The following is a 27,804-nucleotide window of genomic DNA, read 5'->3' as shown; positions in this document are numbered from 1 at the left end:
GAGGGCACGGCACGTGGCTTGTGGCAGCAAGCTGACGCTGTTGTTTACTGTATCAGGTTCCCGACTCTCGCGTTGTCTCGCGAGATCGGACGAGACCCAACTTTCCTTCTCGTCCAGCATGGCCGCGCTGTATGAGGGCTACACGTTGTGCGGACTCGTTCCGTCTCAAAATCAGCCAAGTTCAGGCATTCAAGGGGTCGAAGAGGAGAGAGACTGCGACCATGTCCTGGTCACCGACTCAACCCGCTCCGTCACGCTCTACAAGGTACCGTGTTTAAAGGAGGAACCCGGGCCAGCTGACCCGGGAGACTCGTGCTGGCATCCTGAGCTCATCGTAGCATCAGAAACCAGCAGAACAGACACACAGCTGCAGCAGGCTGAGGCGCATTATTTGGTGTTATTTTCAGTGGAAAGCCTCCTTCAGTGTCGCTGAGGTTGAAGTGAATGTAGCTGACAAGTTAAATCCATTTAACGTTAAATAAAGTAAGCTTTTCTGAACATGCTTGGCCTTCACAAAATGGTCTAAAATAAGAGTTTAAGTGTGATGAGTTGTGTCTCTAAAGAAGTGAGTTTACTCTTTTGCTGTCTTTCTGCTGTAATACATGTTTATAGAAATATGTCTGTTTGCAGCATGTTCCTCCTGAGTCTAAATAACAGTTTGTTTGTTTGACTGTTAATAAATCTGATAGATGGAGCACAGTGTGTGAAAGCTTGATCTTTGAGTTTATTCGTCCATCCAAAAGTCTTGACGTCAACAAACCAAGGGAGAATAATAATGAATTAATTAATCTGTTAAGTACATTTTGTAAAGTCACTTAAAGACTAAATATGATTTTGGTTTGACCAAAAAGTCAAATCCATTCCTTTCCTGTGTGAGTCGTCCTGTGTCATTTGACAGCTTGTGTAGTTGCTTATAATCCGATGCTTCGTGACGTGTCGTTCTGTTGTCGTGGCAGGTTTCAGACCAGAAGCCGCTGAGCAGCTGGACGGTCAAACAGGGACAGACTCTGACGTGTCCGGCCGTCTACAACTCGCAGACCAAGGAGTACGTGGCGGTCTCGGACAGCAAGGTGAGCTGACATCCGTCGTCGTGGTAACGTCCCGGATTCTTTAAGAGGCGGAAACAGAAGGAAACCCCCAGCGGCGACCTGCTGTGTCCTTGTTGGTTTCCTTCGATGGCGCCGCTCAGACCCCGACCCTGTTCCAACGTTAAATCTGTTTGTTTTGAAGGTGATCCGAATATGGAAGGAAGAAGAAATCCTCCTCGAGAAGACCTTCAAAGCAACCGTGAGTGTGAACAGCTTCCTTCTTCAGGATGTTCATCATTGTCTGTGTGACATTTAAAGGCCTGTTGCCATGGAGACGCATCAGTCTCTCGGTTATCATCACGTACATGTTTGGAGACGGCGTGCAGGTGCTGCCAGGAAGTCAGAGACGCACTCGGGGATGTTTGGGGTTACGTAACCACGCGGCTGGTTTGCTCGTCCTACAAGAGGAAAAGCAGTCTCAGTCTGAGAACTGTCCTCACTGACGTCCACAGAACCCAACGTCAAATGTCCCCGTGTCTCCTTTCCTGCCTCCTTTTCCTCATCCCTCCTCCTGCTCTGTCCTCACACACTCTCTCCAGGTGTCATCAGATATCCGGAGGGTCCACAGCGTACCGGGAGGGGAGCCTGTGGTTTTGTTCCAAAGAGGAGCTGTGAGACTCCTGGACTCTCTCCTTTCCGCCCCCCAGCAGCCCATCGAGGACGCCCTGTCTCCAGAAGAGGCGATAAGGTAAGCCGCCGCCCCCTAGATTACACACCGAAGCCAGCTCATCCGTAATTGGTCGATTCAGCTGGGACTATAAATGTACTACATCTGGAAACCAGAACCCGTTCCATGGTGCCGGTCCAGATCCTGCTGCTCTGTGTAGGACAGAGATGATCTCTGATGCTGAGTCCGTCAGTGTTTTTCTGTCGGGTGCTGATTCAGTTGTTTTCTCCTCAGGTGGAGTACTCACATGCTGGTGGAGTCGCAGCAATTTGTCCTCTTCACCTCTGAACAGGTAACATAACTGTGAATGTGTGAGTCGGGACTAAAGACACCAGACTCCAGATAATCTGTGGTCAGATTATCAAGATCTATCAAGATGTTTAAAAATGGGCCCGTCTGCCTGAGAAATGTTTTAATTATTTGTATTTTTTTTGATATAAGTCCTCATGGTGTTAAAAGAGTCCTTGACTCCACAGAAAGGAGAGCATTTCCTGACCGTGCAGAGGCTGAACCCAAACACCGTGCAGAGGTACCGTCTGGAGAGAGAGGAGCCCGGTCTGTCCCCGCTCAGCTTCTCTGCGTCCTGCACCGACAAACACATCCGCCTGCTGTATCTCTGTAAGCTTCCCGTCGACAGGCAGACGTCATTGATCTGTTTCACTGCAGACACGCCTTCATGTTTAACGTTTCTCCTGCCGTCTCCTCCAGACCCGAACGGTCACGTGTACCAGAGTGTGGTCTCTGTGAGGGGTCCGGGGGCTGAAGAGGGGGCCCAGGCTCTGCCGCTGCCCCGCAGCCTGCTGCTCCTACTTCCTGTGGGTGAGGGTCTGCTGGAGGCGGCGTCCGCCCTGGTCCTGGATGAAGCCCATGTAGCCGTGGTCGGAGTTCCACACCCCTCGGCCGGAGCTGGAAAAGGTCACTACAGCTTCTCTGATGATGGATTCAATCTGTGTCATGTTCAGTGATTCACGCTGGTCAGGTGTATCATACACGCCCTTGTACTCAAACATTGTGCAACTGTTCTCATTGTGTGACTGCGATGCAGAAGCGTGAGAACGCCACGAGAGGCACGGCGTGTAAACGCACACAGAGAGCTTCACAAACACAAACATGCACCGCACACACAGCGACGCTACAGATGGTCAGTGTATTCCCCTCAGTTACGCCTCCGTCAGAACCTCGGATGGCCGATCAGAAGTGGTTCGAGGATTCTCGCTCTAAATAACATGACTGCAGCGTCTCATCAGAGTGTTTGTGTTTTGTTGTTTTCAGACTTTCTCTGCATCTGGAACACAAATTTCCAGACGCTTCAGGCGGGAAAAGAGATGGCGGGTAAAATCTATGGACAGGTAGGACCCCCCCCCCCCCCCCCAGACAGGCCAAGGTTCCCTGTCCTCCCAGCTGCTGGGTGCTGACGGAGGACTGTATGACTTTGGTAGAGCATTGTGTCTGCTCTCCACTGTGAGCGGGCCGTCTGTCCCTCCTCACGACTTCACCGCAGTTCACACTCTTTAAAGTGACGGGCTCGCCGTGCGCCCTCTGTCATCACCGTTAACTACATTCATCGTCTCTTTCTCTCACCCAGCTGTGGAGCTTCTCCAACAAGTTGGTCATTCCACACGGCAAAGCGCTCTCCGTCATTCCGTACGAGTGTCCCAGGTCGTGCCTGGCGTCTGCGCTGGGAAAACTCCGGCAGGCGAAGAGTGACGGTGAGAGGAGACGACCCTGCAGCAGCTCCTTTGTGCCTGAAGTATCCCAACGCACGAGCGATTTGAACATGATGACGATGCTGCACGTTCACTAAACGCTGTTTGTTTGCTGCAGAGTCCAGAGCTCCTGCTTCCGTACCGTCCTGGAATAACCTTCTGCACGGGGAGAAAGCTCCGCCCCCCAGAGCGGTGGAGACGAGGAAAACAGTAAGTTTAAAGATCAGCAGAACTTCTGAGTGATGATTCTTTCACAAACAGGACTGTAAGTCTTTCAAAGATTTCCCTCCACTGTTTTTACAAAAATTCCTGCCGAAGGTGTAAACGCAGCATCCAACCGAGGCCCCTCCCCCTCGTCTCATCGACCACAGAAGCTCACACTCAGAATGTAGCGTGCACGTTTGCTGCTTGTGCTCGACACCGCACACGAGCACGAGCTGCTGGGCCGAGTCACCACACGCTTCATCCTCAGTTTCTGCTCGCTGTGATTATGTGCTCTCCTCTCCCTCGCTACGTCCACGTCCGTCACATTCACCTGCACGCCGTCATCGACTGGAGGAAACACACCGGCTCAGACAAAGCAGGACACATCCAGTCAGAGGACAGAGTCTCTGCAGACTGAGCAGCTTCACTTTAGTACAAGTCTGATTTAAGTTTGTAGGAAAAAGCAGACTGTACCTTTAAATCTGATTTATCTTATTTAGATGGGAACAGTTTCTGAAAAGTATAAATGACCTGCACAGTGATTAATCGTGTTTGTATCTGAAGTAATACATCAGCGGGGTCTTATTTCTTTCCCTGCAGAGGCTGAGCCGCAAGAGCCAATCAGCACCGAGTTCAACATTTGACCAAGTTCTGGAGCTCATCAAGGTAAGAGTTTGGGTCTTTTAGCGGCTCGCTGACGAGTACTGATCATAGCTGAGGTCTGATGTGGATGTCCTCGTGCAGACGGCGCCAGCAGACGAGATCCAGAGGGAGGTGGATGGGCTGATCTCCAGGTCAGACCTGCAGGAGCTGCAGCCCTCCGTCGGGCAGCTGGCGTCCGCACTGGTGTGCCGGAGCCTGGCTGACGCTGCGTTTTACACGCCCGGCACTCTGGCCCAGCTGGTGCACACTCGCTCCCTGTGCCACAGGTCAGTGCGTCGTGGAAGGAAGATGTCATCCGCCCTCACTCTTAATACTGTTATAAACTCAACAACCGGCGTTTGAATTCTGCTGTCATCGTTGGCCCAGTTAAAAACTCGACTTGTGTTTTGGTGACTGTTAACCATCCTCGTCCTCCTCAGTGTGTGTCCTGACCTCGTGCTCCTGGCCCTGGAGAGGAAGGACTACTTCCTGTGTCAGCTCTGCCTGCAGTTCTTCCCCGACATCCCGGAAGCCGTCACCTGTGCCTGTCTGAAGACCTTCATCAGGTAAAAGTGATGAACACTGTGTGCTTGATGCTGTCATCAGACGAGCGGCCTGTCGCTAAGAAGCCCGCGTGTTAGCGTGTTAGAGACACCTGCTGTGCAAACACTCGGACATCCATGGAGCCTCTCTTTCCGGATGATTCCTTCACTTCTCAACAGGCGGTTCGGCAGCGCAATGAGGAGACCGATGTTTCAGAACGGGGCGGTGCTTGTTCCTGACTCTGATCTTTTTTGGCTTTGTGTTTTTATTTCCTGTTAAAGGAGGCTGCAGGAACATCACCGCCTCAGTCTTCTGTTGCTCTATAACGTGCAGCTCTCCGAGCGTCTGTTTTCAAAGTGACTAAATGCTCAACGTTGGTCTTGCAGTATGTCGGACGTGGACGCAGAGAAGGCGAGCCTGGAGCCCGACAGCGTCTCCTTCGTGGAAACCCTGATGTCCGCAGAGCGCGGCTCGGTTGGCGTACAGAACGGCTTCAGCCCGACGTCCTGTGACGAGCAGCGCTCGGACAGCAACCCCAGAGCAGAGGAGAAGACCTCCACGCCACCGGAACAGATGTGTCCAGTGGGACTACACAAGGCCGTCCTGCTGTATCCTTCTCCTGCTGACGCCCTCTGGAGCGTTGTGGGTTAGATAACTCCAGCATCTTTACTAACCGTGTGTTTAGAACTGACAGATGTGTTGACGTTTGAGATCTTAACTCCAAGATGAACAGAAATGAAGTCCTGCTGACGCCGTACAGCGACACTTTCCTTCTTCCACATCTTAAAGATCTCTCCTCGCAGCACGTCGTCGTAAGTAACATCCACACGTGATGCTAACCAATGCTACGACAAACGGCACGCTCATCCTTAGAGGCGTGTTTCTAAGTTTGACTCCTGGGGCATTTTACCTTCGTGCAGCATATGACATATCTGGATGAATCAGTGTGTGGTTGTCTTGCAGAATCGCTGTCGTGTGATGTCATCATGACTGTTATCCTTCACGTTGCCCGTGTTGGACGGCGTGAGTGCTGATCTGTGTTCATCTGTGTTTCTCCTCGTTCAGCTTTTCCTCCGGTACCTTCAGTACCTGCACCTGAAATATTCCCAGGATGCGTCCCCACAGATGTCTGGACCCAGATCACCCAGTCTGTCTCAGGTCTGTACCCAGGTCTGCACGCATCATCAGGCCTCATCCAGTCAGTGCATTAAACACAACAAGCTGGACACACGCTCCACAGTCTAACCCCGACAGTGTGACGTCACTGTGATCACTGTCCTCTAGTCTGAGCCAGCTTTTTCCTTATTCATGATTCCTGATCAGAATACCAGAATATAACAAGCAGACAGGGAAGCATCACCAAACAGATCAAATCAAATCAAGCTGCACACGACTCGTCTCGCAGTCGGGTTTTCATCCGTGATGTTTTTCTTGTTTTCTGTTTTTTTCGCTGCGTAAACGAAACACACACCGGCTCACGTACGACTTCTTTGTTTTTCTTCTGAAGTCACGATCGATCACACGAGTTTCTGTGAGATCTCGTGCCTGTGAAGTCGTGTCATGTGTGCGATTAAAAAATCGTCCTCATGTCTGAGGTCTCCCACGTTTTTAAACTTAATTAAGAATCCTGCTAGTTTCCGTTCGATAAGATAACGCTGGGTTTGATTGTTGTCTTTGCGTGGGTTGCAGATCATGGACTGGGTGTGCCTGCTGTTGGACGCACACTTCACGGTGCTTGTGATGACTCCAGAGGCCAAAGGGTTACTGCTCAACCTCCACCACTTCGTCAAGTCTCAGGTGACGTCCAGGCTTCTCTTTTGTGCGAGATCCCTTACTGTGTATTCAACATGTAATCTGAGGAGGAAGCAGGAAACACACACGCTACTATTAAAAACATGTTTACAAGTTAATAAAGGTTTTGAGAATATGAATAATAAATGATGTCATAATAACATCGATGTCAAACATTGAATATATGGTTCAAAGCGGTTGGCGGTGCTTTTGACGCCCCCCCATGGACAACTTATTGAAATGGGAGGTGTTTTTTTTTTTTTTTTTTTTTTTTTTTTTTAAACATCCTCAGTAATGATCTTTTTTCACTCTGTAAGTCATGAAACTCTCAACCAATCAGCTTTCAGTTCAGTGTGGAAGGGAACGCTCCGCTGTCGTCGTGTTTGTCGCCAGCTGGGTTTTTGTTGACTTCCTCATTCCAAGACCGGAAACGAGCTCAGCGGGGCCCGACACACTGCAGAAAAACCACCGACTGACAGAAACACCACGTACTACTGCTGAGTGCAGCTTGCATTCAATAGTACTGTGTGTTTGTTTTAACCTCATCATGATGCTAACCTGTTAGCTGTGAGGTATTCCATCATTTGGTATCATCGGACTGGAGAAGTTCTGAAATGATCACTGTCCAAGTTTGAGGAACTTTTTGTAAACAAAGCTTGACAACATGTTTTCAAGCTGCGGACAAAAATGAATGAACACTCAAAGAGATCAAACCATTTGGTATTTTCATGTCTATCAGTGGTTCTCAACTCGTCCAGCCTCAGGACCCGACAACAACGACCCAAATGTTTGCTATTTATCAATCAGATTTATTTACTGTAAGATTGTGCCGTTTGGACCTTGTCAGCAGAAAACATTTCAGAAGCAAGAAACTGAACAAAACAGTTTTTAAAGCGCTTCAAAGACCTTTTCACACAAGTTGAGAACCGCTGTTTTAAACAACGCACCGTGAAGAAAGAGCGGGGACTCGGGTGTGTGGTGAAGTTTAAAACCCCTGCGTGTGTGGAAAACTTAAATTCCATCAGCTGTGGGGGGAAAAAACTTGAACTGAGATGTCTTCTTGTGTCCTCAGGTGAGACTGGTGTCCGAGCTGGGAAAGATCGAGGGCAGCCTGCAAGAGCTCAATAAGATGAAGGGGACGAAGACGGACGTTGGACAATACTCAATAGAAATCATTGAACTGTTTTAAAATATCAACTTGTTTTTTGTTTTAAATAGATCATTGAGAATGTGTCTCCTTCCAACTGTTCACAGTCTTGTGCTCGTTCAACTTGGTTTGACTTAAAGTGTCAGATCCAGGAGTGTCACCCGACATCAAGAGCATCCATGTTATTCAGGCATCCAGGAAGTTACAGGCACCATTGGACCGTGCTTTAAAGTTGAGGAACTATGAACATGCAGGTGTGACGGTTTGGTTTGCACGATGAAATAAAGTTGGTTGATTATGAACTGTGAGAGTGAACATCTTCTGTGTCCTTACGCATCTGAATATTTGTAAATCTGTCGACTGTCACTTTGTACTGTTTGACACAGGATGGCTTTTTATGTTGAATACAAATATATGACGATATCAAAACATGAATCCACGTCTGATTATTTCCCTGCTTCATGTCTTTATCTGTCATGATTAAAGATCACTGTGGTTGCATTAAAGGTGATCTGTTTTCGCGAGGTCCCTTATGCGATTCAGTTTGTCTACTGCAACTTAACAACTACCGTATGTTGGTTCGAATCCTCAGTCACTGTTAAATAACTAAGGAAAATGTCACATTTGGATGTAATTTTGCCAATATTTAACCCAACGTTAGAGCAGAATCTGAGGAGTAACAAAACAAACGAGTTCAAATGTTTTTTGTTCTGTACAATGCCATAAGAACTTTTCTCAAGCAAGTGCTGAACAGCCAGACTTTGTGGCGGGAAAAGCAGCTATTGCATTTGAATTACTAAACCCTGTTGTTAGAGATTCATATTCTGTTTATGTACAGCGCAGGAAGTACAGGTCAGCATGAAGCTACAAATGGGTCATTTGTTAAGTGTAGTTGAGGCCAGAGTGTAGTGTTGTTTGTAATGTTGGTACTGGTGCTAATTGATCAACACGTAATAACCACGTTCTCGCGATAGCACAACGAAAATGTAACTTGCGTTGTCGGCAGGATTCGAACCTGCGCGGGGAGACCCCAATGGATTTCTAGTCCATCGCCTTAACCACTCGGCCACGACAACTGTTGTGACATAGTGTTGTAAACCGGAAGTAGTATCAAGTAGGACAAGATGAGACCCTATTTTTAATGACAATAAAACATTAAAAACAAAAATTAAATTATTTTCATTGCTTTAGCAGCAGCATCCCTGCATTACTTGAACAACTTGCTTTTTGGTGGGTTTGACAAACTATGGAAGAGGATTAGGGCCATTTATTTTTTTTGGAAGATTAAAGAAGAATTCTGAAGTTAAAGTCATCATTCTAGATTCAGAATTATGAGATTAAAGGAATAATTCGGCCACGACAACTGATGGTGTAAAGTGGTGTAAACAGGAAGTAGTATCATGGGAGAAAGAAGAACATCCGTCCTACTTTAATGGCAATAAAACATTAGAAACAAATATGAAATTCCTTGACACCTTCCTTCATGGAATTTATCATAAAAATAACAGACAGACAAGTCCGTTTGTTTTCTCAGATCCTTTTTATTGACTTGTTTGATCATGTTAGGACTTTGTTTGGACTTGTGTTAGGACTTGTGTTAGGACTTTGTTAGGACTTGTTTGATCGGTTAGGACTTGGTTTGATCATGTTAGGACTTGTGTTAGGACTTGTGTTAGGACTTTGTTAGGACTTTGTTAGGACTTGTTTGATCGGTTAGGACTTGGTTTGATCATGTTAGGACTTGTGTTAGGACTTGGTTTGATCATGTTAGGACTTGTGTTAGGACTTGGTTTGATCATGTTAGGACTTGTGTTAGGACTTGGTTTGATCATGTTAGGACTTGTGTTAGGACTTGGTTTGATCATGTTAGGACTTGTGTTAGGACTTGTGTTAGGACTTTGTTAGGACTTGTTTGATCGGTTAGGACTTGTGTTAGGACTTGGTTTGATCATGTTAGGACTTGTGTTAGGACTTGGTTTGATCATGTTAGGACTTGTGTTAGGACTTGTGTTAGGACTTTGTTAGGACTTGTTTGATCGGTTAGGACTTGTGTTAGGACTTGTGTTAGGACTTGGTTTGATCATGTTAGGACTTGTGTTAGGACTTGGTTTGATCATGTTAGGACTTGTGTTAGGACTTTGTTAGGACTTTGTTCAGACATGATTTGACAGTCCAATCCAGGGGTGGGCAAACTTTTTGGTTCAGGGGCCACATTGACTTTTAAACTTTGACAGATGGGCCAAGCCAACACCAGACAAATACATATGAAACATAAACAAAAGTCATTACACTGGTAATACTTTATTTTCTTTTAGTGAGAACAGTGTTGTTGATCATCAGAACAGACCCGAGGTGTTCATCTCTCAGCCGGGATCTGTGGGGTGCTTTGTTGGTGTTCATCACACTAAAAGTCTGTTCACACACGTACGTGGAGCCAAACAACACCAGCATCCTCTGTGCCATCTTCTGGATGTTTGGAAATTTGGCTCCGCTTAGTGAAGCATAAAACTCATCCAGCTTAAGGGAATTAAACTTTTCCTTTAAGACGGTGTCACTTTGGAGATCAATCAGTTCCAACTGCAACTCCTGTGGCGCTGTTTCTGGATCCTGTGTGAAGGGACATGACACCAGCTGAAGTGACTTTTTCCAAAATCAGAGAACCGACGGTCGAATTCTCCATGCAGGTCGTCCAGCGATCTCCTGTATTTTTTCACATGTCAGGATGCCTCTTTTAACGTAGCCAGTGTGGGGAAATGCCCGAGAAATGCAAGTCCTGGTGGTCTGCGTCAGTTTCTTCGAGAAACTTAATAAACTGACGATGCTGAAGTCCCCTCGCTCAAATAAAGTTCACAAGTTTTACAACTGGCTTCACTACATGGTCCAATTTAAGTACAGATTTACACAGCGCTTCCTGGTGGATTATGCAGTGGAGGAAAATGACCTCCTGTTCAGGGTTGTCCTCTTTTCCTGAATTTCCCTCTGGATCAATAAAGTATCTATCTATCTATCTATCTATCTATCTATCTATCTATCTATCTATCTATCTATCTATCTATCTATCTATCTATCTATCTCTTTCACCCTGTCCTGGATTCTTTTGAGCAGTCCGATGTTTTTTCCAGTCAGATTCAGTGATCCATCCGCGGTAACGTTGGCGAGCGTACTCCGAGGTAGCTTGAGCTTGTTTATGACCCCCGACACGCTTTCATACAAGTCCTCTCCCCGTGTTTTCCCCTTTAGGGACTCCATGGCCAAAAACTCCTCCGTAATGTCAAAATTGTCATTAATCCCTCTGATAAAAATCAAGCTGAGCGGTGTCCTTTATATCATTACTTTTGTCCAGTGCCAAGGAATATAATTTAAATGACTCCGCTTTTTCGTTTAGCTTGCTAGCTAAGTCTTCATCAATTAGCTCGACACGGCTAGTCACTGTCCTTCGTGACAAGCTAATTTTTTCAAATTTGCTTTTGCTCTCCGGACACAAGATACCTGCTGTCTTTGAGAGACTCTCCTTCAGAGAAAGGCTTGCTGGTCTTTGCCAACTTGACTGCCAGTAAATAACTTGTCTTCGAGCTTGACTCTTGGATAGCAGTTTGTCAAATAAAGGTGTTTTGCTGAGCTTGTAAACTAGCTGCCAACTTCTGAGCTGTAGCCGCTCGTTCTGGCGCCGACTGGTTGCTGGCGAAGTTGGCATGCTTGGTGGAAAAGTGACGGCTGATGTTGTATTCCTTAAAAACCGCAACCATTTCTCGGCAAATAAGACATACAGCCTTTGAACGGACTTCAGTGAAAAAGTATTTAGTTGTCCAGTCCTTTTTAAACACTCGACACTCACTGTCAACTTTCCTTTTTTTTCGGCCCACTCATTGCTAAAACGTAGCTGGGTTCTGCTCGGTTCAGAGCAGTAATAAAGGTGAACGACAGAAAATGTAAAGAGCAAGCCAAGCATACGCGCCATCTGGTGGACCACCAAAGCATTGCAGAATACGGCCAAATGAACAAATTCATAAATATGATTTAATTTGGGCAATTTTATACCAATTTTGGGCCGGATTAAAAAGGCCAACGGGCCGGATATGGCCCGGGGGCCGAAGTTTGCCCACCTCTGGTCCAATCGGTAAAGGGTTTGTGACACTGTGATGAAAAAGAGGACTATCATGGGGTAAAGAAAAACAGAAAAGATTAGACTTCCTACCTTTATGTAAATAAAACATTAGAAACAAAAAATCTTTGAAGTTACTTGACACCTTCCTTCGTAGAATTTAGCAGCAACATCCCTGGTTTTGATCAGATTAAAGTCAGAATTCTGAGAAGTATTGGAAATAAAGATCACAGATAAACTATCAATGGGTCACGTGTTTAGTATTTCCAAAGGTCCCAGAGTGTTGCATCGTTGGTGCTGATGTTATTGATCGATATGTTCTCGTGGTAGCACAACGAAAATGTAACTTGCGTTGTCGGCAGGATTCGAACCTGCGCGGGGAGACCCCAATGGATTTCTAGTCCATCGCCTTAACCACTCGGCCACGACAACTGTTGTGACATAGTGTTGTAAACCGGAAGTAGTATCAAGTAGGACAAAATGAGACCCTATTTTTGATGACAATAAAACATTAAAAACAAAAATGAAACTATTTTCATTACTTTGGCAGCAGCATCCCTGCATTACTTGAACAACTTGCTTTTTGATGGGTTTGACAAACTATGGAAGAGGATTAGGGCCATTTTTTTTGGAAGATTAAAGAAGAATTCTGAAATTAAAGTCATCATTCTAAATTCAGAATTATGAGATTAAAGGAATAATTTTAAATCTGAATTAAAAAAAGAAAAAAAAAAGATTTACACTGGCCCTAATCCTCTTCTGTAACAAACACACTGACATACCAAACGAAACAGACACTGAGATTCGTCCAAAGTAAATAATTGTGCCTTTTCTAATTCAGCACTTATAAATAAGCAACAATTTATTCATCACATTTTCAAAATCTTAGCTTTAAAACAACTCTACACAGCAACAGTATATAAAAATTATTTCTCATAGTGAACTTATTTTGCGATTTTCTTTTCAAATGCTGCACCCTTTAAATTTGATTACATAATGATAATATTTCTTACGAAATTCTCCTCAAAATGATTCAATGTGTTGTAGTTTTGAGCAGGGCTGAAAATGTTTCAGAGATTCATACAGAAAAAAAGAAGAAACAAATGTTAAACTGCCCTATTATTATAGCAGTTTTGTGGACATTTGTGTCCCTGAAGAAAAAATAGGGTAGTAAAAAATATTCAACTAAACGTTAAATGTGAATTCCAAAATTTGCAGAGAGAGAGACTTACAAAAACTTGTGCCATATACACTAACAGTCAAAATGCTTGCCATATGAAAGACTTGCTGAAATGGACAAAAATGCCCATAATGCTGCACAAGGGGTCCTTATTGCTGTGTAGACCCAATCCAAGACACATTTTGATTCGCCTGTGGAGATATGAGCTGCGAACAGTTTGACTCTGAAGTGGCTGCAGAAGAAAATGTAAGGATGGCTGCCATATTTTGCACAATCCTGTCAAGGTTCATGCATTGTCTCGGTCCCTCTGGTATAATTATTTGGTGACACGTGAACAGGTGTTTTTAACAGGGAAAGCATCCCTACCAAGAATTGCATGCACCTCGCGGAAGAGTTAGAAAACGGTGCAGCGCTCGGCGTAACGTGACATCGAGCTTAATTGCCATAATGGATCAAATTGGGATGATTTGTTTCATGCAACTTGCCTATAAAACTCGACCCAAATTTTGGTTCTTTTGGTGACAAATATAAATTCTTTAATTGTGCAAAATGCATCATAGCATGCTTGTTGATGCAAACACCACAATGTGCGCTGTTAACTTTTAACCACGACTTATTAAAGCTGCTTGTTCAACGGAGCTCAACGTCGGAGGTATGCTTATTATGTTCTTGCTTCGCTTTTTGCTGTGACGACGATGGCGACAGCGCCGACAACGCACGGCGGTGTTTCACGGATTGCATCGCAGCCAGCTTTGATTTAAACTCTCCTCAGGCTGCAGCCGACACTAATGAAGTACTACGATCGGACAGAGTTTGCATGGATATCTAATTTTATGAACTAGCACGGCAATTGCGTCTATTGAAGAATAGTGAGTCACGTGACCATGCATCGACTCAGGCCTGCTTGTGTCAAGTTAGAGGACGTAATCCCTACTTCCGGATTAGGTACAAAAAACCTGCTAAAATTAAGCCTTAAACATTATCTATTTAGGAGTATAATAACTTATGTGAACTATAATTATATAGTTGTAGAGCTTTGAACTCACTTAAGTCATACATGATATAATTTCGTAACATTTATTTCGTTTTATTTTGAAGGACTCGTTGCTTCTCTTCCGGTGTTGCAGCTGGTGTTTGTGGTTAGCTTAACGCAGATCTGGGGCCTGCTGTGTTTTCAACGGAGGGAGAGCTGAGAAGAAAAATGGCGTCTGCAGGCGACCCAGAGCGGGACACCGGCCATTCAGTTTGAGCTTTCCACCCTGAAATTGAGACCGGGGCTTGGTGGGGGGTCATTGGGAACCGACACCAGAACTGTTGGCTTGTTTCTCCCCCGCTTTTCTCCGGTGTGCGTGGCATACTCTAGCACCGAGATTGAAGCGGAACAGCAGATACACTCTCCTACAATGAGGGGGAGAAGAGGAAGGCCGCCCAAACAAGCTGCCATGATGCGGGAGGGTTCACCCGGGCCAGTCCGAGGCTCCCGGGGCGGCAGGAGCCGGGGGATGCGGGGACGGGGGAGAGGCAGAGGACGGGGTCGGGGACGGGGAGCAAGCGTGGGCGTTATCAGCACCGGCTCCGCGGAGGTGGATACTGAAATCTCCGGCCGAGAGAACTTTCATTCGTCCCGGGGCCGCAGGAAAGTTGGAGGCTCCGGCTTGGCGGCATCGCGGGGCAGAGGAGGCAGAGGGAGAGGCAGGGGGTCGAGAGGCGGCCGCGGCAGCAGAGGCGGAGTGAGGCGGCCTCAAACCAAGGTGGTCTACGACGACAACAGCGACGAGGAGGACGACAATATAAGCTACAGGTCGGACGACGACGAACTCCTCAACGACAACCCTTCGTCGGATCTTGAAGAAGAGGAGGCCTTGGGAAACGACTCGGACTATCTGGAGGATCTACCGGATGATGAGGATGCCAGCTACTGCACGGAGAGCAGCTTTAAGAGCCACAGCACGCTCGGTAGCACCCCAGGTACGTTTGGTTTTTTGCAGGTGCACGCACTTCATCAGAGCAGGTTTGCATAACTTAAAGTGTGCATTGTATTTTTAGCTCAGGAGAGAAAGCAAGCCGCATTGTTCAAAATGGAGCTTGCACTCAGAAACGGGCCTTTGTTTACCCTGCGCTGATCTGCTGCACGCTTCAACCCGCTCTCATGTGGTTCACTTTTGTCAGATCAGCACATTTTTTGTTGTCAATTTAGAAATTTAGAATACATTAGTGTGTTTTTAAAAAAACAAACAAAAAAAAAAAAAAACATACTGTATATAGTTGGTCTTAATTTCAGCAGGCTCCCTGCAAACGGAGCAAGCCTGTCTTTCACCTTACATTGATTTCATTCATTTTAAATATCTGCTCGTGAAATGCTAAAGTACACACACACAAAAAAAACATACACACTTTGGTTACCTTTTAGGCCACAGTTTTAACAGTTTAGCATGAAAGTTTTATCGTCATTAAATAAACGCAACTTTTAGGTGCAATAATGTTTTTAACTCACCTCGCTGTAACACACGCGTTAAAGTCACGTAATGCCGCTGATTGACACTGACAGGCTGTTTTTTTGTTTTTGAAGAAAACCACACACACACACACACACACACACTTGTTGAAAACAAGCTTGAACTCATTTCAATATTGCATGCTACACGGTTACCATAGTAACCACTCCTGCGTTATCAGGTGAGCACAGTGGAGGCGTCACGTTCCCGCTCATGTTAGTGATGGAGGTTGTGTACCTGTCAAAGTGGGGAAAAAACACACAACAACACACCTGGACTCCACTTAATTTGAGTGGTTTATTTATTAATATTTGACACCTTCTATTTTTTTTTCTTTTTAAAATAGCGCCATGCTTTTACTAATCCATGACGTCACGGTTTTACCTTTTGCTTTTGCATCAGCCTGTAGATTATATTCCCCTTTAAATCTTCACTTTACACTTGAGTTTGTAATGAATGCAAAGTGCTGTAAGGATTACTCACATGCCTCTCTCTGCATGCAGCGACCAGGCCGCAGATTTCTCCAGAGACACTTGAACACTGGAGCTTTGTGCAGCAGAGTGTGAAGGCTCAATCCTCTGACATTACACTGCTTCCTGCTGCCGCCTTTTTTCTCTTCTACACACCTACATGCATCCAAACAGAGTGCACACATGTTGTCTCACAAACCTGCGGAGGTCAAACTGTGATCGGAGGCTGTCGGCGTTTGTGAGTCAGCCGGTTCTGTTGTTTACACATCAATGCTGAGCCACGCAGTTACACCAACTTCCTGTTTACTGTAATAATAATATTATCAGTGAATAACGAACTGTGGAGATGCTTCTTGAACTTAGAATTTAAGAAATAGGGATGGGTCACGGGGAGGAGTCCAGAACCCTCCGGACTCCGTCAGAACCGTCACGTGTGCGGCTCATTTTACATCATGCTGTAAACAAAAGATAATAGGCACTGAGTTACAGAGGAGGTCACGTGTAAATCAGAGTTTGTCACTCATCTTTGGACGATTACGTGTGCTCCCCTTTTAAAATGTGACTTCTCAAAAGTCACATTACTTTTAAAAAAAAACAACAAGCCGACGTGCTGGTGAAATGAAGTATTTGAAGCTGATAAGAGGAGTGTGCATGCCTTGTGGTTTTCTACATGATATAAGGGGCTGTTATTGTAAACCTGTGGGGCAGAGGAACATATTATGTGACTGTAAAAAGTAGATTTGTCATGATGTGAGATTTTTAAACTTCAATACAAAGCAGCGAATCATTGATGATTTCTTGTGTTGAATGAGCGCAGACATAAAAGACTGGGCGAGGAGGAGGAGGAGGCCGTCCCTGTCTGTCTGTGGGCAGTGTAAACAGTCACACATCCTCTGCTCTCTGTGTTTGTAAGAGAAATAAACAAAACGTTTGCATCTTTGAGAGACACCTCTCCCTGACTCTGCTGACAGACGAGCTGCTCTGCACACATTTACATGCACCGTTAGAGTCCACACATTGACTTTCCTCTCACTCATGTTTTTCTCTCCTCGCAGGCCGGAGAAGGAGCCGGGCCGTACGTCCGCGATCTCCCATCCTCGAGGCCAACAACATTCCTCCCCTGGACCTTCCCAAATCCTCCGAGGACCTCCTGGTCCTCAGCTCGCAGCTCCTCAATGTCTCCGCCGTGTACGAAGTCCTGCGCAACTTTGGCACCGTTCTGCGTCTCTCCCCATTCCGCTTCGAGGATTTCTGCGCGGCGTTGTCGAGCCAGGAGCAGTGCACGCTGCTGGCAGAGACCCACATCTCCCTCCTCAAAGCTATCCTCAGAGAGGAGGACACTTCCAACACCACGTTCGGTCCCACCGACGTGAAGGACTCGGTCAACTCCACTCTTTATTTTGTGGACGGCATGACCTGGCCGGAGGTGGTGCGAGCGTACTGCGAGAGTGACCCGGAGTATCGGCACATTTTGCCTTTCCAAGAGGGCGAGGATTACCCGTACGAACCGTTAGAGAGCAAAATCAAAGTTCTCCAGTTTTTGGTGGACCAGTTCTTGGCGACCAACATCGCCCGAGAGGAGCTCATGTCGGAAGGCGTGGTTGCCTACGACGACCACTGCAGGGTGTGCCATCGCCTTGGCGACCTGCTGTGCTGCGAGACGTGCTCGGCCGTGTACCATCTGGAGTGCGTGAAGCCGCCTTTGCAGGAAGTGCCCGAGGACGAGTGGCAGTGCGAGGTGTGTGTGGCGCACAAGGTCCCCGGCGTGGCCGACTGCATCCCGGAAGTGCAGAAGAGCAAACCGTTCATACGGCAGCTGCCGGTCGGCTACGACCGACACCACCGCAAATACTGGTTCCTTAACCGCCGCATTGTCGTGTAAGTGCAAACAGTTTGTATGTGCCGCAAAGAAGTCGAACAAACGCCACGTTTCATCAGTCTGCAGCACGCCGTCTAAACTGTCTGTTTGTGCAGTTTAAACGGCGTGCTCTCTGTTTGTACGTTTTTCTGCACAGTACATCAGTCTCTCTCTCTCTCTCTCTCTCTCTCTCTCTCTCTCTCTCTCTCTCTCTCTCTCTCTCTCTCTCTCTCTCTCTCTCTCTCTCTCTCTCTCTCTCTCTCTCTCTCTCTCTCTCTCTCTCTCTCTCTCTCTCTCTCTCTCTCGGTGCTAAAGGTCTGACTGAAGGTCTGGACTTGTTTTTATACGATGCTGATGGTTAGAGTATCACCTGCTCGCTGCTAACTGTTGCTGTTCGTGCAGCTGATGTTTGATTGACAGGTGTGATTCCTGTACATGGAGCCTGGCTCTTTGTCTCCTCCTCGGATCACAGCTCGAATCTTATGGATTGATTATTGATTTGTAAAGAAGTGAGCGGTCTGGTTTCGTGTTGAAGCTCCGGTCTGCACTGTGGAGTTTAACAACCATCAGCAGTATTGTTCCTGTACGTTTGAGGTGATGTTGCTGCGGAGCGGTCACAGATGGTGTGTGTGTGCGCGTGCGTGTGTGTGTGTGTGTGTGTGTGTGTGTGCTGGGTCAGCAGCAGCTGAAGGCCTGCCTCATAAAGCAGCCTGAAGATCACCTAAACGATCAGGTTGAAGAGGGCCGCTGGCGTGCTTTTTGTCATGGCTGCATTTCTCTCTCTCTCTCTTCTGCTCCATCCTGCCCTCCAGTTTAGCCCCCAGCAGGTGCTGCCGTGTGTGTGTGTGTGTGTGTACAAGCAGCAGTGTGCACAAAGGAAAGTTTGTGTCTGGGTGTAAGTTGCTACGTGCAGTGAATGATGTGCACAGTAATAAGGTGTGTGTGTGTGTGTGTGTTGGCCTCAGGCTTCAGCTAGGCTGCGAGCTATACCGCTGCTTCTCGTCTGTTTTTTTTCTCCATGCTTGACGTGGTCACATCGGAGCTGCCTCAGTGCGTCTGCTTCTTTGAAACGAGGACGGTTTCATAAAGGTGCCAAAACATCAAAAGTTGTGCTTTTAGAAAGTTTCAGTGGCGACTCTGAGCCGTGTGCCGAGCTGAGCATCAACCACGTGAACGAGACTTTAAAAGTCCAGCTTCATAAGGTTCATCTCTGACCACGTGCAGAGTTTACATGACAGGTGCTTTATCAGTGAACTTACCGTTTGATTCTCAACACGGGGAGGACGATGAGAAATGGCGGCGCCAGTTATTTGTCGGCTGTTGGACACAACAGAAAACATTCACGTCCATCCTGGTGGCGTCCCTGACTCAAACGTGCAGCCAGCCGCTGTCACTGACAACGGGAGAAACACTCCTAGTGCGACTCGGCGTGCAGGTCTCTGTGCGTCACATATTTTATCAGAACAAGGATGCAAAACGACACATCAGAACAAAAAGCTCTTTACGCATCGGTCTGGTTTGATGTTTGTCATCGGAGCTGATATTAGTGCTTCGCTGATTCACTGTGGCCGATCTTTTCAAGATGTTTCTGTGAAGTGCTGTGCTGGGAAAGTTGTAAATAAGATCCCGTAAACCTCCAGTCCTCACATAACGTGCATTTATGAAATTGACGGGATTCTCTGCACGCTTCCTCGTCTGACTTCCCGTCCGATCCTGCGGCGTATCCGCACAGTTTTTCAAACGGACAGAGCGACGTGGCGCTGTCTGCACGCTCTGGAGACGGGCGGCGGCGCTCGCTGTGGAAACACAGCCGTTGACTTCACAGTCTGTGAACGGCGGCGAGCTGATGGGCTGTGCAGAAACGGCACGCAGCGTCCAAGAACATGTTGAGCAGGTATCTTTATCTTCCTGTTTGTGTCCTTCCTCTTGACTTATTTCTTTTCCTCCTGTCTCCCCTGCAGCGAGGAGGACGGCGAGCAGGAAGACAAAGCCATCTGGTACTACAGCACCAAGGTAAATACTGCTCATCCTTTCCTCTTCCTGTGGATGATTCATCTCTTCATAATCTGTCAGGATTTGTGTATTTACATCTGCTAACGTAACGCTTCCTCACCTCAGTTATTTACGTTCTACCCTGTTTAGCAGATCAGCTGTATTAGCATTGAGCTAACGTTGTCGTTTGGGCTCCTCTCTCTCCAGGTGCAGCTGGGCGAGCTCATCGAGTGTTTGGATAAGGAGTACTGGGAGGCCGACCTGTACGCAGCGCTGGAGGAGATCAGGGACGAGGTGCATGCACACATGGACATCAGCGAGGACCTGACCAACAAGGCCCGCGGCAGCAACAAGTGTTTCCTCACCGCCGCCAACGGTACGACGCTCCACTCATCTCTCCTCTGTTTTGATGAGATGAATCCGTTTGAGGAGAGTTCGGGGGGGGGGGATTCCTGACTCACAGTTCAGTTTTGGCAGGCTGAGGGAGAAGAATCTGTTTCTTCGCTCTGTCCACTCCTCCGCTCTTTCACACTGAATGCCACTCAGTCACACAGAGCCACAGGAACCAACCCCGCCATTATGTAACCTTACCCTGGGCTCAGTTTGGACAGAAGCCAGCAAATGAGTTTCCCTTCAGCTCCTCATCCCAGCTCCGGGGTCTGAGTGTGTCTGTGTCTTCTTTGTGCCTGCTGAGTCTGGAAATGTTGCAGCCGGTCAGATGTGCTTCTAATGAACACTTACACTTCTCCACGTTGAGTAGCGTTGCAGAGCGCGGTGTGATGAAACATCAGAAGGTATAAATAAAAAAAATGCAACGAGTGCCGGCTTTTGTCAAAACCCTTTCAGACTACGAGCAGCGGCGTCATCAGATTTCAGATTCATCTGTAGGATTTTCAAACCAAATCTTAACCCCCAAGCTAAGCAGCTCCCACTGCTTCACTGCGTCAGTGTATTCACTGTCTGTGTACACTTATGTGTGCATATATTATCATTTATTTATTTATTTTTATTTGTTTTGGGCTTTTTCTGCCTTTATCGGAGATAGAACAGCGGGTCGAGTCGGAAATATCACGGACAGGGTGAGGCGGGGAAGGAGCCTCAGGCCAGGTTCAAACCTGGGCCGTCTGCTCGGAGGACCCCCCCCCCCCCAAGAGTATGTTTGATGAGGAATACCTTCACATGAGGAAATAAAAATCTGCTCTGTTTTTTTGGAATAAATGAGATGCAGAAGCTCCGTCAACACTTAAACCTGCAGTGTGTAGCTTCCACCACCAGGGGGCTCTCAGTCATAACAATAACAAAAGATGACGTCAAGCATGGAGGGAATGGTGGCAGAGATTCATGTCGTAAGTCTCATATTTCTTTGCTTTGTCCCCATCCAGAGGAGATCCTGGAGCGGTTGCGGGCGAAGAAAGAGGAGGAGCTGGAAGAGGTGAAGAGACGGGCTGCCGAGGAGGCGCGGCTGGAGAAGGAGAAGAAAGAGTCGGAGGTGGAGAGGGAGAGTGAGGAGGTGGAGGTGAAGGACGAGGTTCAGCAGGAGGGCAAAGAGCTGAAGGAGGAGGAGGAGACGAAAGACGGCAGCTGGGAGGAGAACAGCGAACGAATCAAAGCTGAAGGTAACGACGATAACGAATGAAAGAGTCCGAAGCATGACGAGCTGCACTCGCTCCTGTTTTTAGCCTTGAAACAAAAAGAACATCACAGCGGTGTAATTACTTATTGATTGAATCAATCTGCTCTTATTTGGCTCTTACACCAATTTACAAAGGCTCTTTTTTTTATTTATTTATTTTTTATACAAGGCACAAGTTTGAAGCTCTCTCAGCACTTTAATTAGAATCTTTGTCTTGCTGTGTCTAATTATCCCTGAGTGTCTGTACGTGGTCTCATCAGTGCAGGACTGTGCTCTTCTGTTCAGCACGTTTGAATCACCTCAGAGCTGAGGACACGTTTTTAAAGGTTAAAATATCGAACGAGCTCCTAAACAGTAAAGTACTAAACTCAAAAACAGAAGGTGAGGATTCAAAGTATTTCATGGAAAATCAAATGTAGAAAGTTGAAACTGAGAAAGTCGCCCATGTTTTGAATTTGATGCCAACAGCACGTTTTTTTAAAAGTACGGACAGTTAACACGCATCAACTCCAAACAGGTTTGTGACGTGATCAGGGATAAAAGAAGCAGCTCAGAGAGTCTTTGTGAAGTGAGAAGGAGGAGGAGGAGGAGGGGGAGGAGGAGGAGGAGTTTACCTCTCTGTGAAAGACACTCTCTTCTCCATGTTCCTCTAACATGTGTCTCTAGTCTGTCTCCAAACCCCCAATGATGAGATAAGTCCATCCTCTCCGTCTTCTGCCTGCTCCACTTTTCAGAAAATGTGTGCTCAAACAGGCCGTTTGGAGACGTTCCCTTCATGACATCACAAAGGGCAGTAGCCCCTCCCCCAGGTGGGTGACACTCCCACAGCTAGGTGTTTGTTCTGCCCTCTGAGACTGCCTTCTCACCGTAAACAACAGGACAGGGAGCCAGAAAGCAGCGAGTACACCCAGAGAGGGGGCGTGGTCAGACGCAGCTCATTTACATATTTAAAGGTGTAGCGCTTGGTTCAGAAGCCAGCCTCAGTGGACATGGCGTTTATGCTGAACCACATGTACAGGTCCAGGAGGAAACGGCAGCATGGCTCTGCAGAGACAGAGTCCAGGTGGTTAACGGTCCGTCCTGCAGGCCTGACAAGTCTGCCATAGAAAACGTTTACGAGGCGTGTAATTTGACATAGAGGATTCAGAACTGTTGAATCTCTGAAATTACGCAAGAAACAGTTCTCCATTCTACTAAAAAAAAAAAGACAGAAACGGGTCTCACTGGTTGCACAAACTCCTATTTTGGTGTTTTTAAAAGAAAAAGTGACGCAGCAGAGTGCTTCACAAAAACATGCCCAAACTTTTTTTGAAGTTTTTTGCTGGCATTCAATTCATCATGGGTTTATAATCCCCCTCAAACGATGACCTTTCTCAGTTTCAAATCCTCACATTTGGTTTTTATTTACATTTTACTCGACGTCCTGACTGTTTAGGATCTAGATTTGTCATCAGCGTCCACATCTGGAGACTTTGTCAGCCGTCACTGCTTGTCTCTAACGTTTTGTCTTCTTCTTAAAAAAAAAAAAAAACTAAACTCAACGCCACGTCCATCGTCGCTGCTGTTCATCTGTAGTTGTCGAAGCTCCATCTACTGGCAGCGGTGGGAGTAGCACCTCAGACGGACCTTTACCAGCAGCCCCTGCTCCGACACAAACCCCGCCCTCGGCCGATGGCGTTAGGCCGGCCCCTGAGGCTCCAAAGCCCGAGGCGTCCCCCTTAAAGGCTCTGATAGGTGGAGGTTCCCAAACGGAGGTCTCGAACTGCACCAAAGGTTTGCCTCATTCAGCCGTTGCTTTCTCACTGGGTTGTGTGATGCATCTCAAACCCCTCACGTCACCCGCGGCTCGTATGTTCCACCACACGTTGCTCTCGAGTGTTTCCCGGCGTGCATGTGGCTTTCACTCTGTCTGCTGGCTTGTGTGTGAAATAATCCACAGGGATGTACATGCCTCCGGCCTGGAAAGACTTAAATCATCTGTGGAGGCGACAGAGGAGAGACCTTACCTGACGGTCCAACGATTATAAGAGTTTAATTTAAAGCAGGAGAAGAATAAATGTTCACATCCCTGAATCTGCATTTTCATGTCTTACATCCCTGGAGCCCTTTCCACTCAAACTCAGAAGCCTTTTTTTTTTTTTTTTAAGGTCATCGTGCTGATTGCAAAGATTGTTTTGCAATCGGGTTGTAAATCAGGCGATGTGACCAGAACCAAGAAGAATCTTCTTCTTCTTTTTCTGCAGGCTTGAGTTCATTCATCCTTAATTCTCTCTGAGCTGCATCATTAATCGCTCCTGTCCGTGTGCTCATGTGTGAACCAGCCTCGTTGCCTTGTCGCTCATTGCTTTCATTCAAGCCCTCCCTGTGCCTGAACCGTTTCTGGTGCATGCAGTACACGTGAACTGTCTGTAGAGGGAGCCAAAGTCTTAACTATTTCAAATCTGTCCTCACAGGAAAGTTTCTGTTTTTCACACAGACGGAGCTTTCAGTGCTGCACACTGTCCTTATTATGTGTCGCTGTGAGCGGCTTTGATGCTCCGGTTCGTCTTGTTTTCCATGTTGAGTCTCTTCTGCATCAACACACAGCATGAATGAAAACTCAGAGGATGACACAGCCAGGGAGAAAAGGTTGTCTCTCTTTGTGATGGTCTGTCTCCGTTGCAGAAACTCCGTCATCAGACTCGGTCCCTCCCAGCGGAGACGGCGTCCCCAGCCTGAGTCAGCCCTCCCAGACCAGCGAGGAGAACAGTAACGGCAGCGTGGGAGCCGCGGCCCTTCCCAGAGGACCTGAACCTCCAGACCTGGCTGACAAGTCCTCCCAGTCATCCCTGGCCAGCTTTGATGACACAGGTCTGACTCGTAGTGTCACGTCTGTCTCCTACGTTCGTCCCGTAGATTCAACCTGTGTCGTGGTTCAAATGAACTTCTCAGCGTTCGGTACGAATACATCGGGGTCTTCAGCTGGTAATATATAGATCATCTCAGGAGGGGGACTATCCCTGTCAGACGGGACATTAAAAACAACGGACGAAGCGATAATGACAAGATTTAGACTTTCAGCAGTATTTACATAGAAGAAGAAAAAACAAGGTACAGATATAGATATATAAAGTAAATCTATGGGTAAAATTATTGCACAGGGAAATGTATAGCACGTTTTTTGATTCTATCAATGTTACCTGTAGTCCAGTAGTTACTGGAAAACTACTGGACTACAGGTACTACCCCCCCCCGAGAATCTCCTGCTGCGTCCTCACTTTAGCCCATTCAGACTTACTGTTTGTGTTCCCATATGCAGCTTCTCCTGGAAATATCCAGAGTTTTGTGTGAAAGCATTATTAGTGTCATTTCACGTGCTGCATCATCTCGGTTCTGGCGGTTTCTTACAAAAACGCTCGTACTGTTTTTGACCTGACCTCTCTTTGAAACGAAATGTTGCTTGCAATGTTGCAAAATCTGTACGCTTCTCTTCTTCATCTGCCGACACGCATCAAGAGAAGTAAGAAAGCAGACAGCGCCCGCTTCTGGTTATTGAAATGTATTTTTGTAAATCTTCGGTTATTTGTATCACATGGTCTGTTTTCATCCCTGCTGAAAACTCAACTGTGCTGAACTTCAGAAGAGATGAAGACATGATACATTAAAGTAAACGAGGAAGATTACTGCATAAATATCCACTGTGTTGTAGTTTTCATTTACACGTTTTACATAAAAACCAGAGTAGCAGCACATTTAAAGTAAACTACTTTCTATCACTGCTAAACGAGAACCAGCTTCTGTTGACTGATCCGTGCTTTCTGCTTCCAGGAGACTGCAAAGACTCGACCAACGGGGACACGGCAGGTCTCGGCGGGAAGAAGTCGGCCGCCACTCGGATGGTGACCCGGTTGAGGAACCCGGAGAGCAAGCTCAGTCAGCTGAAGAACCAACAGGTGGCGTCCGCCGTTCACGAAGCAAACAGAGGCTTCAAAGAGGGCAAAGAGGTGACGAGAACCGTCATGGAGGACAGAAAGTCATGGAGCTCTTTTGGGACGTTTAAAAAAAAAAAAAAAAAAAAAACTCAGTGAGGGAACAGAGAGCAGGACAGCGTATCAATGAAAACACTAAACTACATTTCTGCCCCACAACATTTAACTTAAGGCCTTTAACGCGGATAAGGAAGAAACTGCCGGATGCTTTTTATACTCGGAGCAGCTGTTTGAAACATCCACATTGAATTATTAATGCGATAGTAATTAACAATGAGTTCTTTCTTCCTGTCCAGGTCATCGTAGTGAACGCACAAGGTGACATCACCCGTGTCAGCACGCGCAGCAGTAAGGACGTGGTGATGAAGGGGACGCTCAGCCAGTTCTTCAAGCTCGGCCAGGAGGGGAAGTACCGTGTCTATCACAACCAGTTCAGCTCCAACGCCGTGGCCCTCAACAAACACCAGCACAGAGAGGTACACAGCACGGCACGCTGGACTCCAACACCATTCAGATCAGGAACAGGGTTTTCATACGGATGCCTCTTCAACTGTGGTTCTTAAACAGTCCAGACTCAGATTTGAAGACCAACTCCTTTATGCCATGACGTTCAGCCAATCAGATAGATCTAAAGGACCAATCTGTAAGATGTGTAGTGACTGAGATGATGGCGCTCTCTTCCTGTGTGATCATGAAGGAAACCTGCTGTGTTGAAGCTTCTCTGACAACAATGCAGCAGCCAGTATGTCCTCCTTCTAACTTTAGATTCTGCTCCTGAATGCTCTGGATTTGATTGGACCAGAGAAGGTAGGCGGGGCTTTGAAGGCCGTTTTGGACGCCCCTGGGTTTGCCAGATATGAGAGCAGTTATCAGGTGAACAGGTGTTGCAGCGATGGAAGCGGGCAGTGGAACTGCTTCAGATAGAAGTGATTGTACCCGAGCTAAAAAGCCTCTGCATGTTTCTAATAAGCTCCAGCAGCAGAAAGCTGCTCAAACTAGGATCAATGTTGGAGATGAAACATGGAGAGAGGTTAGAACGCAGAAAGAGGGAACAAACCAAGTGTATGGAGTAACAGTTATATATTGTTGGGGTTTTTTGATGGCCTCACACGGGGCACCAATTATGTCAGGGTTATATGTTGTATAATTGGCTTTGAAATTAATATAAATAAGTGTGGTTGATTCATAATTAATATACATTATTAATCAGAATGAATAATAACTGGGCACCACCCTGGAATGAGGATCAATTAACCAAATAACACAAAATTAGTCTCCTGTCTAAACAGCCAGCAGAAACCTGCTCAAACTAGGATTTCAAACATGGAGAGAGGTTAGAACGCAGAAAGGTTTACAGACACATGCAGAGCTGGCTAAACACTGAAGCTACAGTGTCCACCACATGCAGAGCTGGCTAAACACTGAAGCTACAGTGTCCACCACATGGTGAGCTGTGTGAGCATTCACTTTAGAGAGAGGGGGGGGGACAACTCTCTGTGACGATTTAAATCCAGACTGCAGTCCCCATTTTAAACAGTAGGGGTCAGAGTTACGTACGGCTTCTTTGATGGGAATCGGCGCCGTTTGAACTTTAGATGGTACAAAATGTGACAGAACAGAGACGCAGTCAGAAAGCGGTCTAATTCCTGACTTATTCCTCCTTCATGTGTCTTTTCACCAGGATCACGACAAGAGGCGGCACCTCTCCCACAAGTTCTGCATGACACCAGCAGGAGAATTTAAGTGGAACGGGTCGATTTACGGCTCCAAGGTTTTGACCATCTCCACACTGAGGCTCACCATCATCCAGCTCGAGAACAATGTCCCAGCACCATTTATGCACCCGAACTGGGCCTCACACAGGTACAGAGCGAGTGCAGCTTCCCTTCAATGTTTTTACATCGTCTGTGTTTATTTTAGTGACTTTAGTTGTCACTCATGCTGAAATCAAACTCGTCAACCATTAAATAACTGTATCTGAAAAAAAATAAAACAGTGCATCATATGATGCTTTTTTTCTCTAATTGAATAAACAAAATGTGAAAAACAGGCTTTCTAAAATTGTACATGCTCAGATCGTTGAGAGAGGGTTTTAACATGTTTGATGTTTTCTTGTTTCGAAGGACAAATTGGATCAAAGCTGTTCAGATGTGCAGTAAAGCTCGAGAGTTTGCGCTGGCCCTGGCCATCCTGGAGTGTGCCATCAAACCTGTGGCGATGCTGCCTGTCTGGAAGGACTCGCTGGGCCACACCAGGTACACACTCATAAACAGGGTGTCAACAAGCAAACGAAAGTCATTATTCTGTACAGTCAAAAT

The 27,804-nt window shown here is 46.7% G+C and overlaps 2 protein-coding genes across 6 annotated transcripts in view; both read left to right on the top strand.

Moving 5' to 3' along the window:
- Positions 1-3: 3 nt before the first annotated feature.
- Positions 4-8,077, top strand: nol11 (nucleolar protein 11). The gene is made up of 18 exons (XM_079338354.1): positions 4-265; positions 957-1,070; positions 1,231-1,287; positions 1,628-1,776; positions 1,990-2,047; positions 2,232-2,373; positions 2,464-2,670; positions 3,028-3,104; positions 3,341-3,464; positions 3,580-3,671; positions 4,266-4,331; positions 4,410-4,594; positions 4,748-4,873; positions 5,237-5,458; positions 5,584-5,662; positions 5,916-6,008; positions 6,540-6,647; positions 7,714-8,077. Exons 1-18 carry the CDS (start codon positions 119-121, stop codon positions 7,828-7,830), a joined length of 2,163 nt encoding a protein of 720 aa, XP_079194480.1. The 5' UTR covers positions 4-118; the 3' UTR covers positions 7,831-8,077.
- A 4,936-nt stretch (positions 8,078-13,013) lies between these two features.
- The window catches only part of LOC306820653 (nucleosome-remodeling factor subunit BPTF-like), a 40,437-nt gene continuing 25,646 nt past the window's right edge, over positions 13,014-27,804 (top strand). For 2 of the 5 annotated variants that reach the window (XM_079338569.1, XM_079338568.1), the window contains exons 1-11: positions 13,014-15,038; positions 17,091-17,913; positions 19,855-19,906; positions 20,093-20,261; positions 21,268-21,501; positions 23,094-23,291; positions 24,183-24,368; positions 25,326-25,501; positions 25,783-25,962; positions 27,168-27,349; positions 27,610-27,741. In XM_079338569.1, coding sequence (XP_079194695.1) covers positions 14,474-15,038; positions 17,091-17,913; positions 19,855-19,906; positions 20,093-20,261; positions 21,268-21,501; positions 23,094-23,291; positions 24,183-24,368; positions 25,326-25,501; positions 25,783-25,962; positions 27,168-27,349; positions 27,610-27,741 — 2,897 coding nt within the window. In that variant the 5' untranslated portion in view covers positions 13,014-14,473. The remainder of the gene's footprint in view (positions 15,039-17,090; positions 17,914-19,854; positions 19,907-20,092; positions 20,262-21,267; positions 21,502-23,093; positions 23,292-24,182; positions 24,369-25,325; positions 25,502-25,782; positions 25,963-27,167; positions 27,350-27,609; positions 27,742-27,804) is intronic. The other 3 variants (XM_079338571.1, XM_079338570.1, XM_079338572.1) reach the window with 3 other exon arrangements.

The sequence above is a fragment of the Symphodus melops genome (genome assembly GCF_947650265.1).
Source record: "Symphodus melops genome assembly, chromosome: 2".
NCBI lineage: Eukaryota > Metazoa > Chordata > Actinopteri > Labriformes > Labridae > Symphodus > Symphodus melops.
Note: the sequence above shows the minus strand (reverse complement) of the source record. Positions and strands in the feature narration are given on the sequence as shown.

What these genes read in the sequence shown, in the direction of transcription:
- nol11 (XM_079338354.1), top strand. Translation starts at nt 119, where the DNA reads ATGGCCGCGCTGTATGAGGGCTACACGTTGTGCGGACTCGTTCCGTCT. An exon ending in TGGCGGTCTCGGACAGCAAG is followed by an intron (nt 1,071 to 1,230) that starts GTGAGCTGACAT and finishes TTTGTTTTGAAG; the next exon opens with GTGATCCGAATATGGAAGGA. An exon ending in CTCGGCCGGAGCTGGAAAAG is followed by an intron (nt 2,671 to 3,027) that starts GTCACTACAGCT and finishes TGTTGTTTTCAG; the next exon opens with ACTTTCTCTGCATCTGGAAC.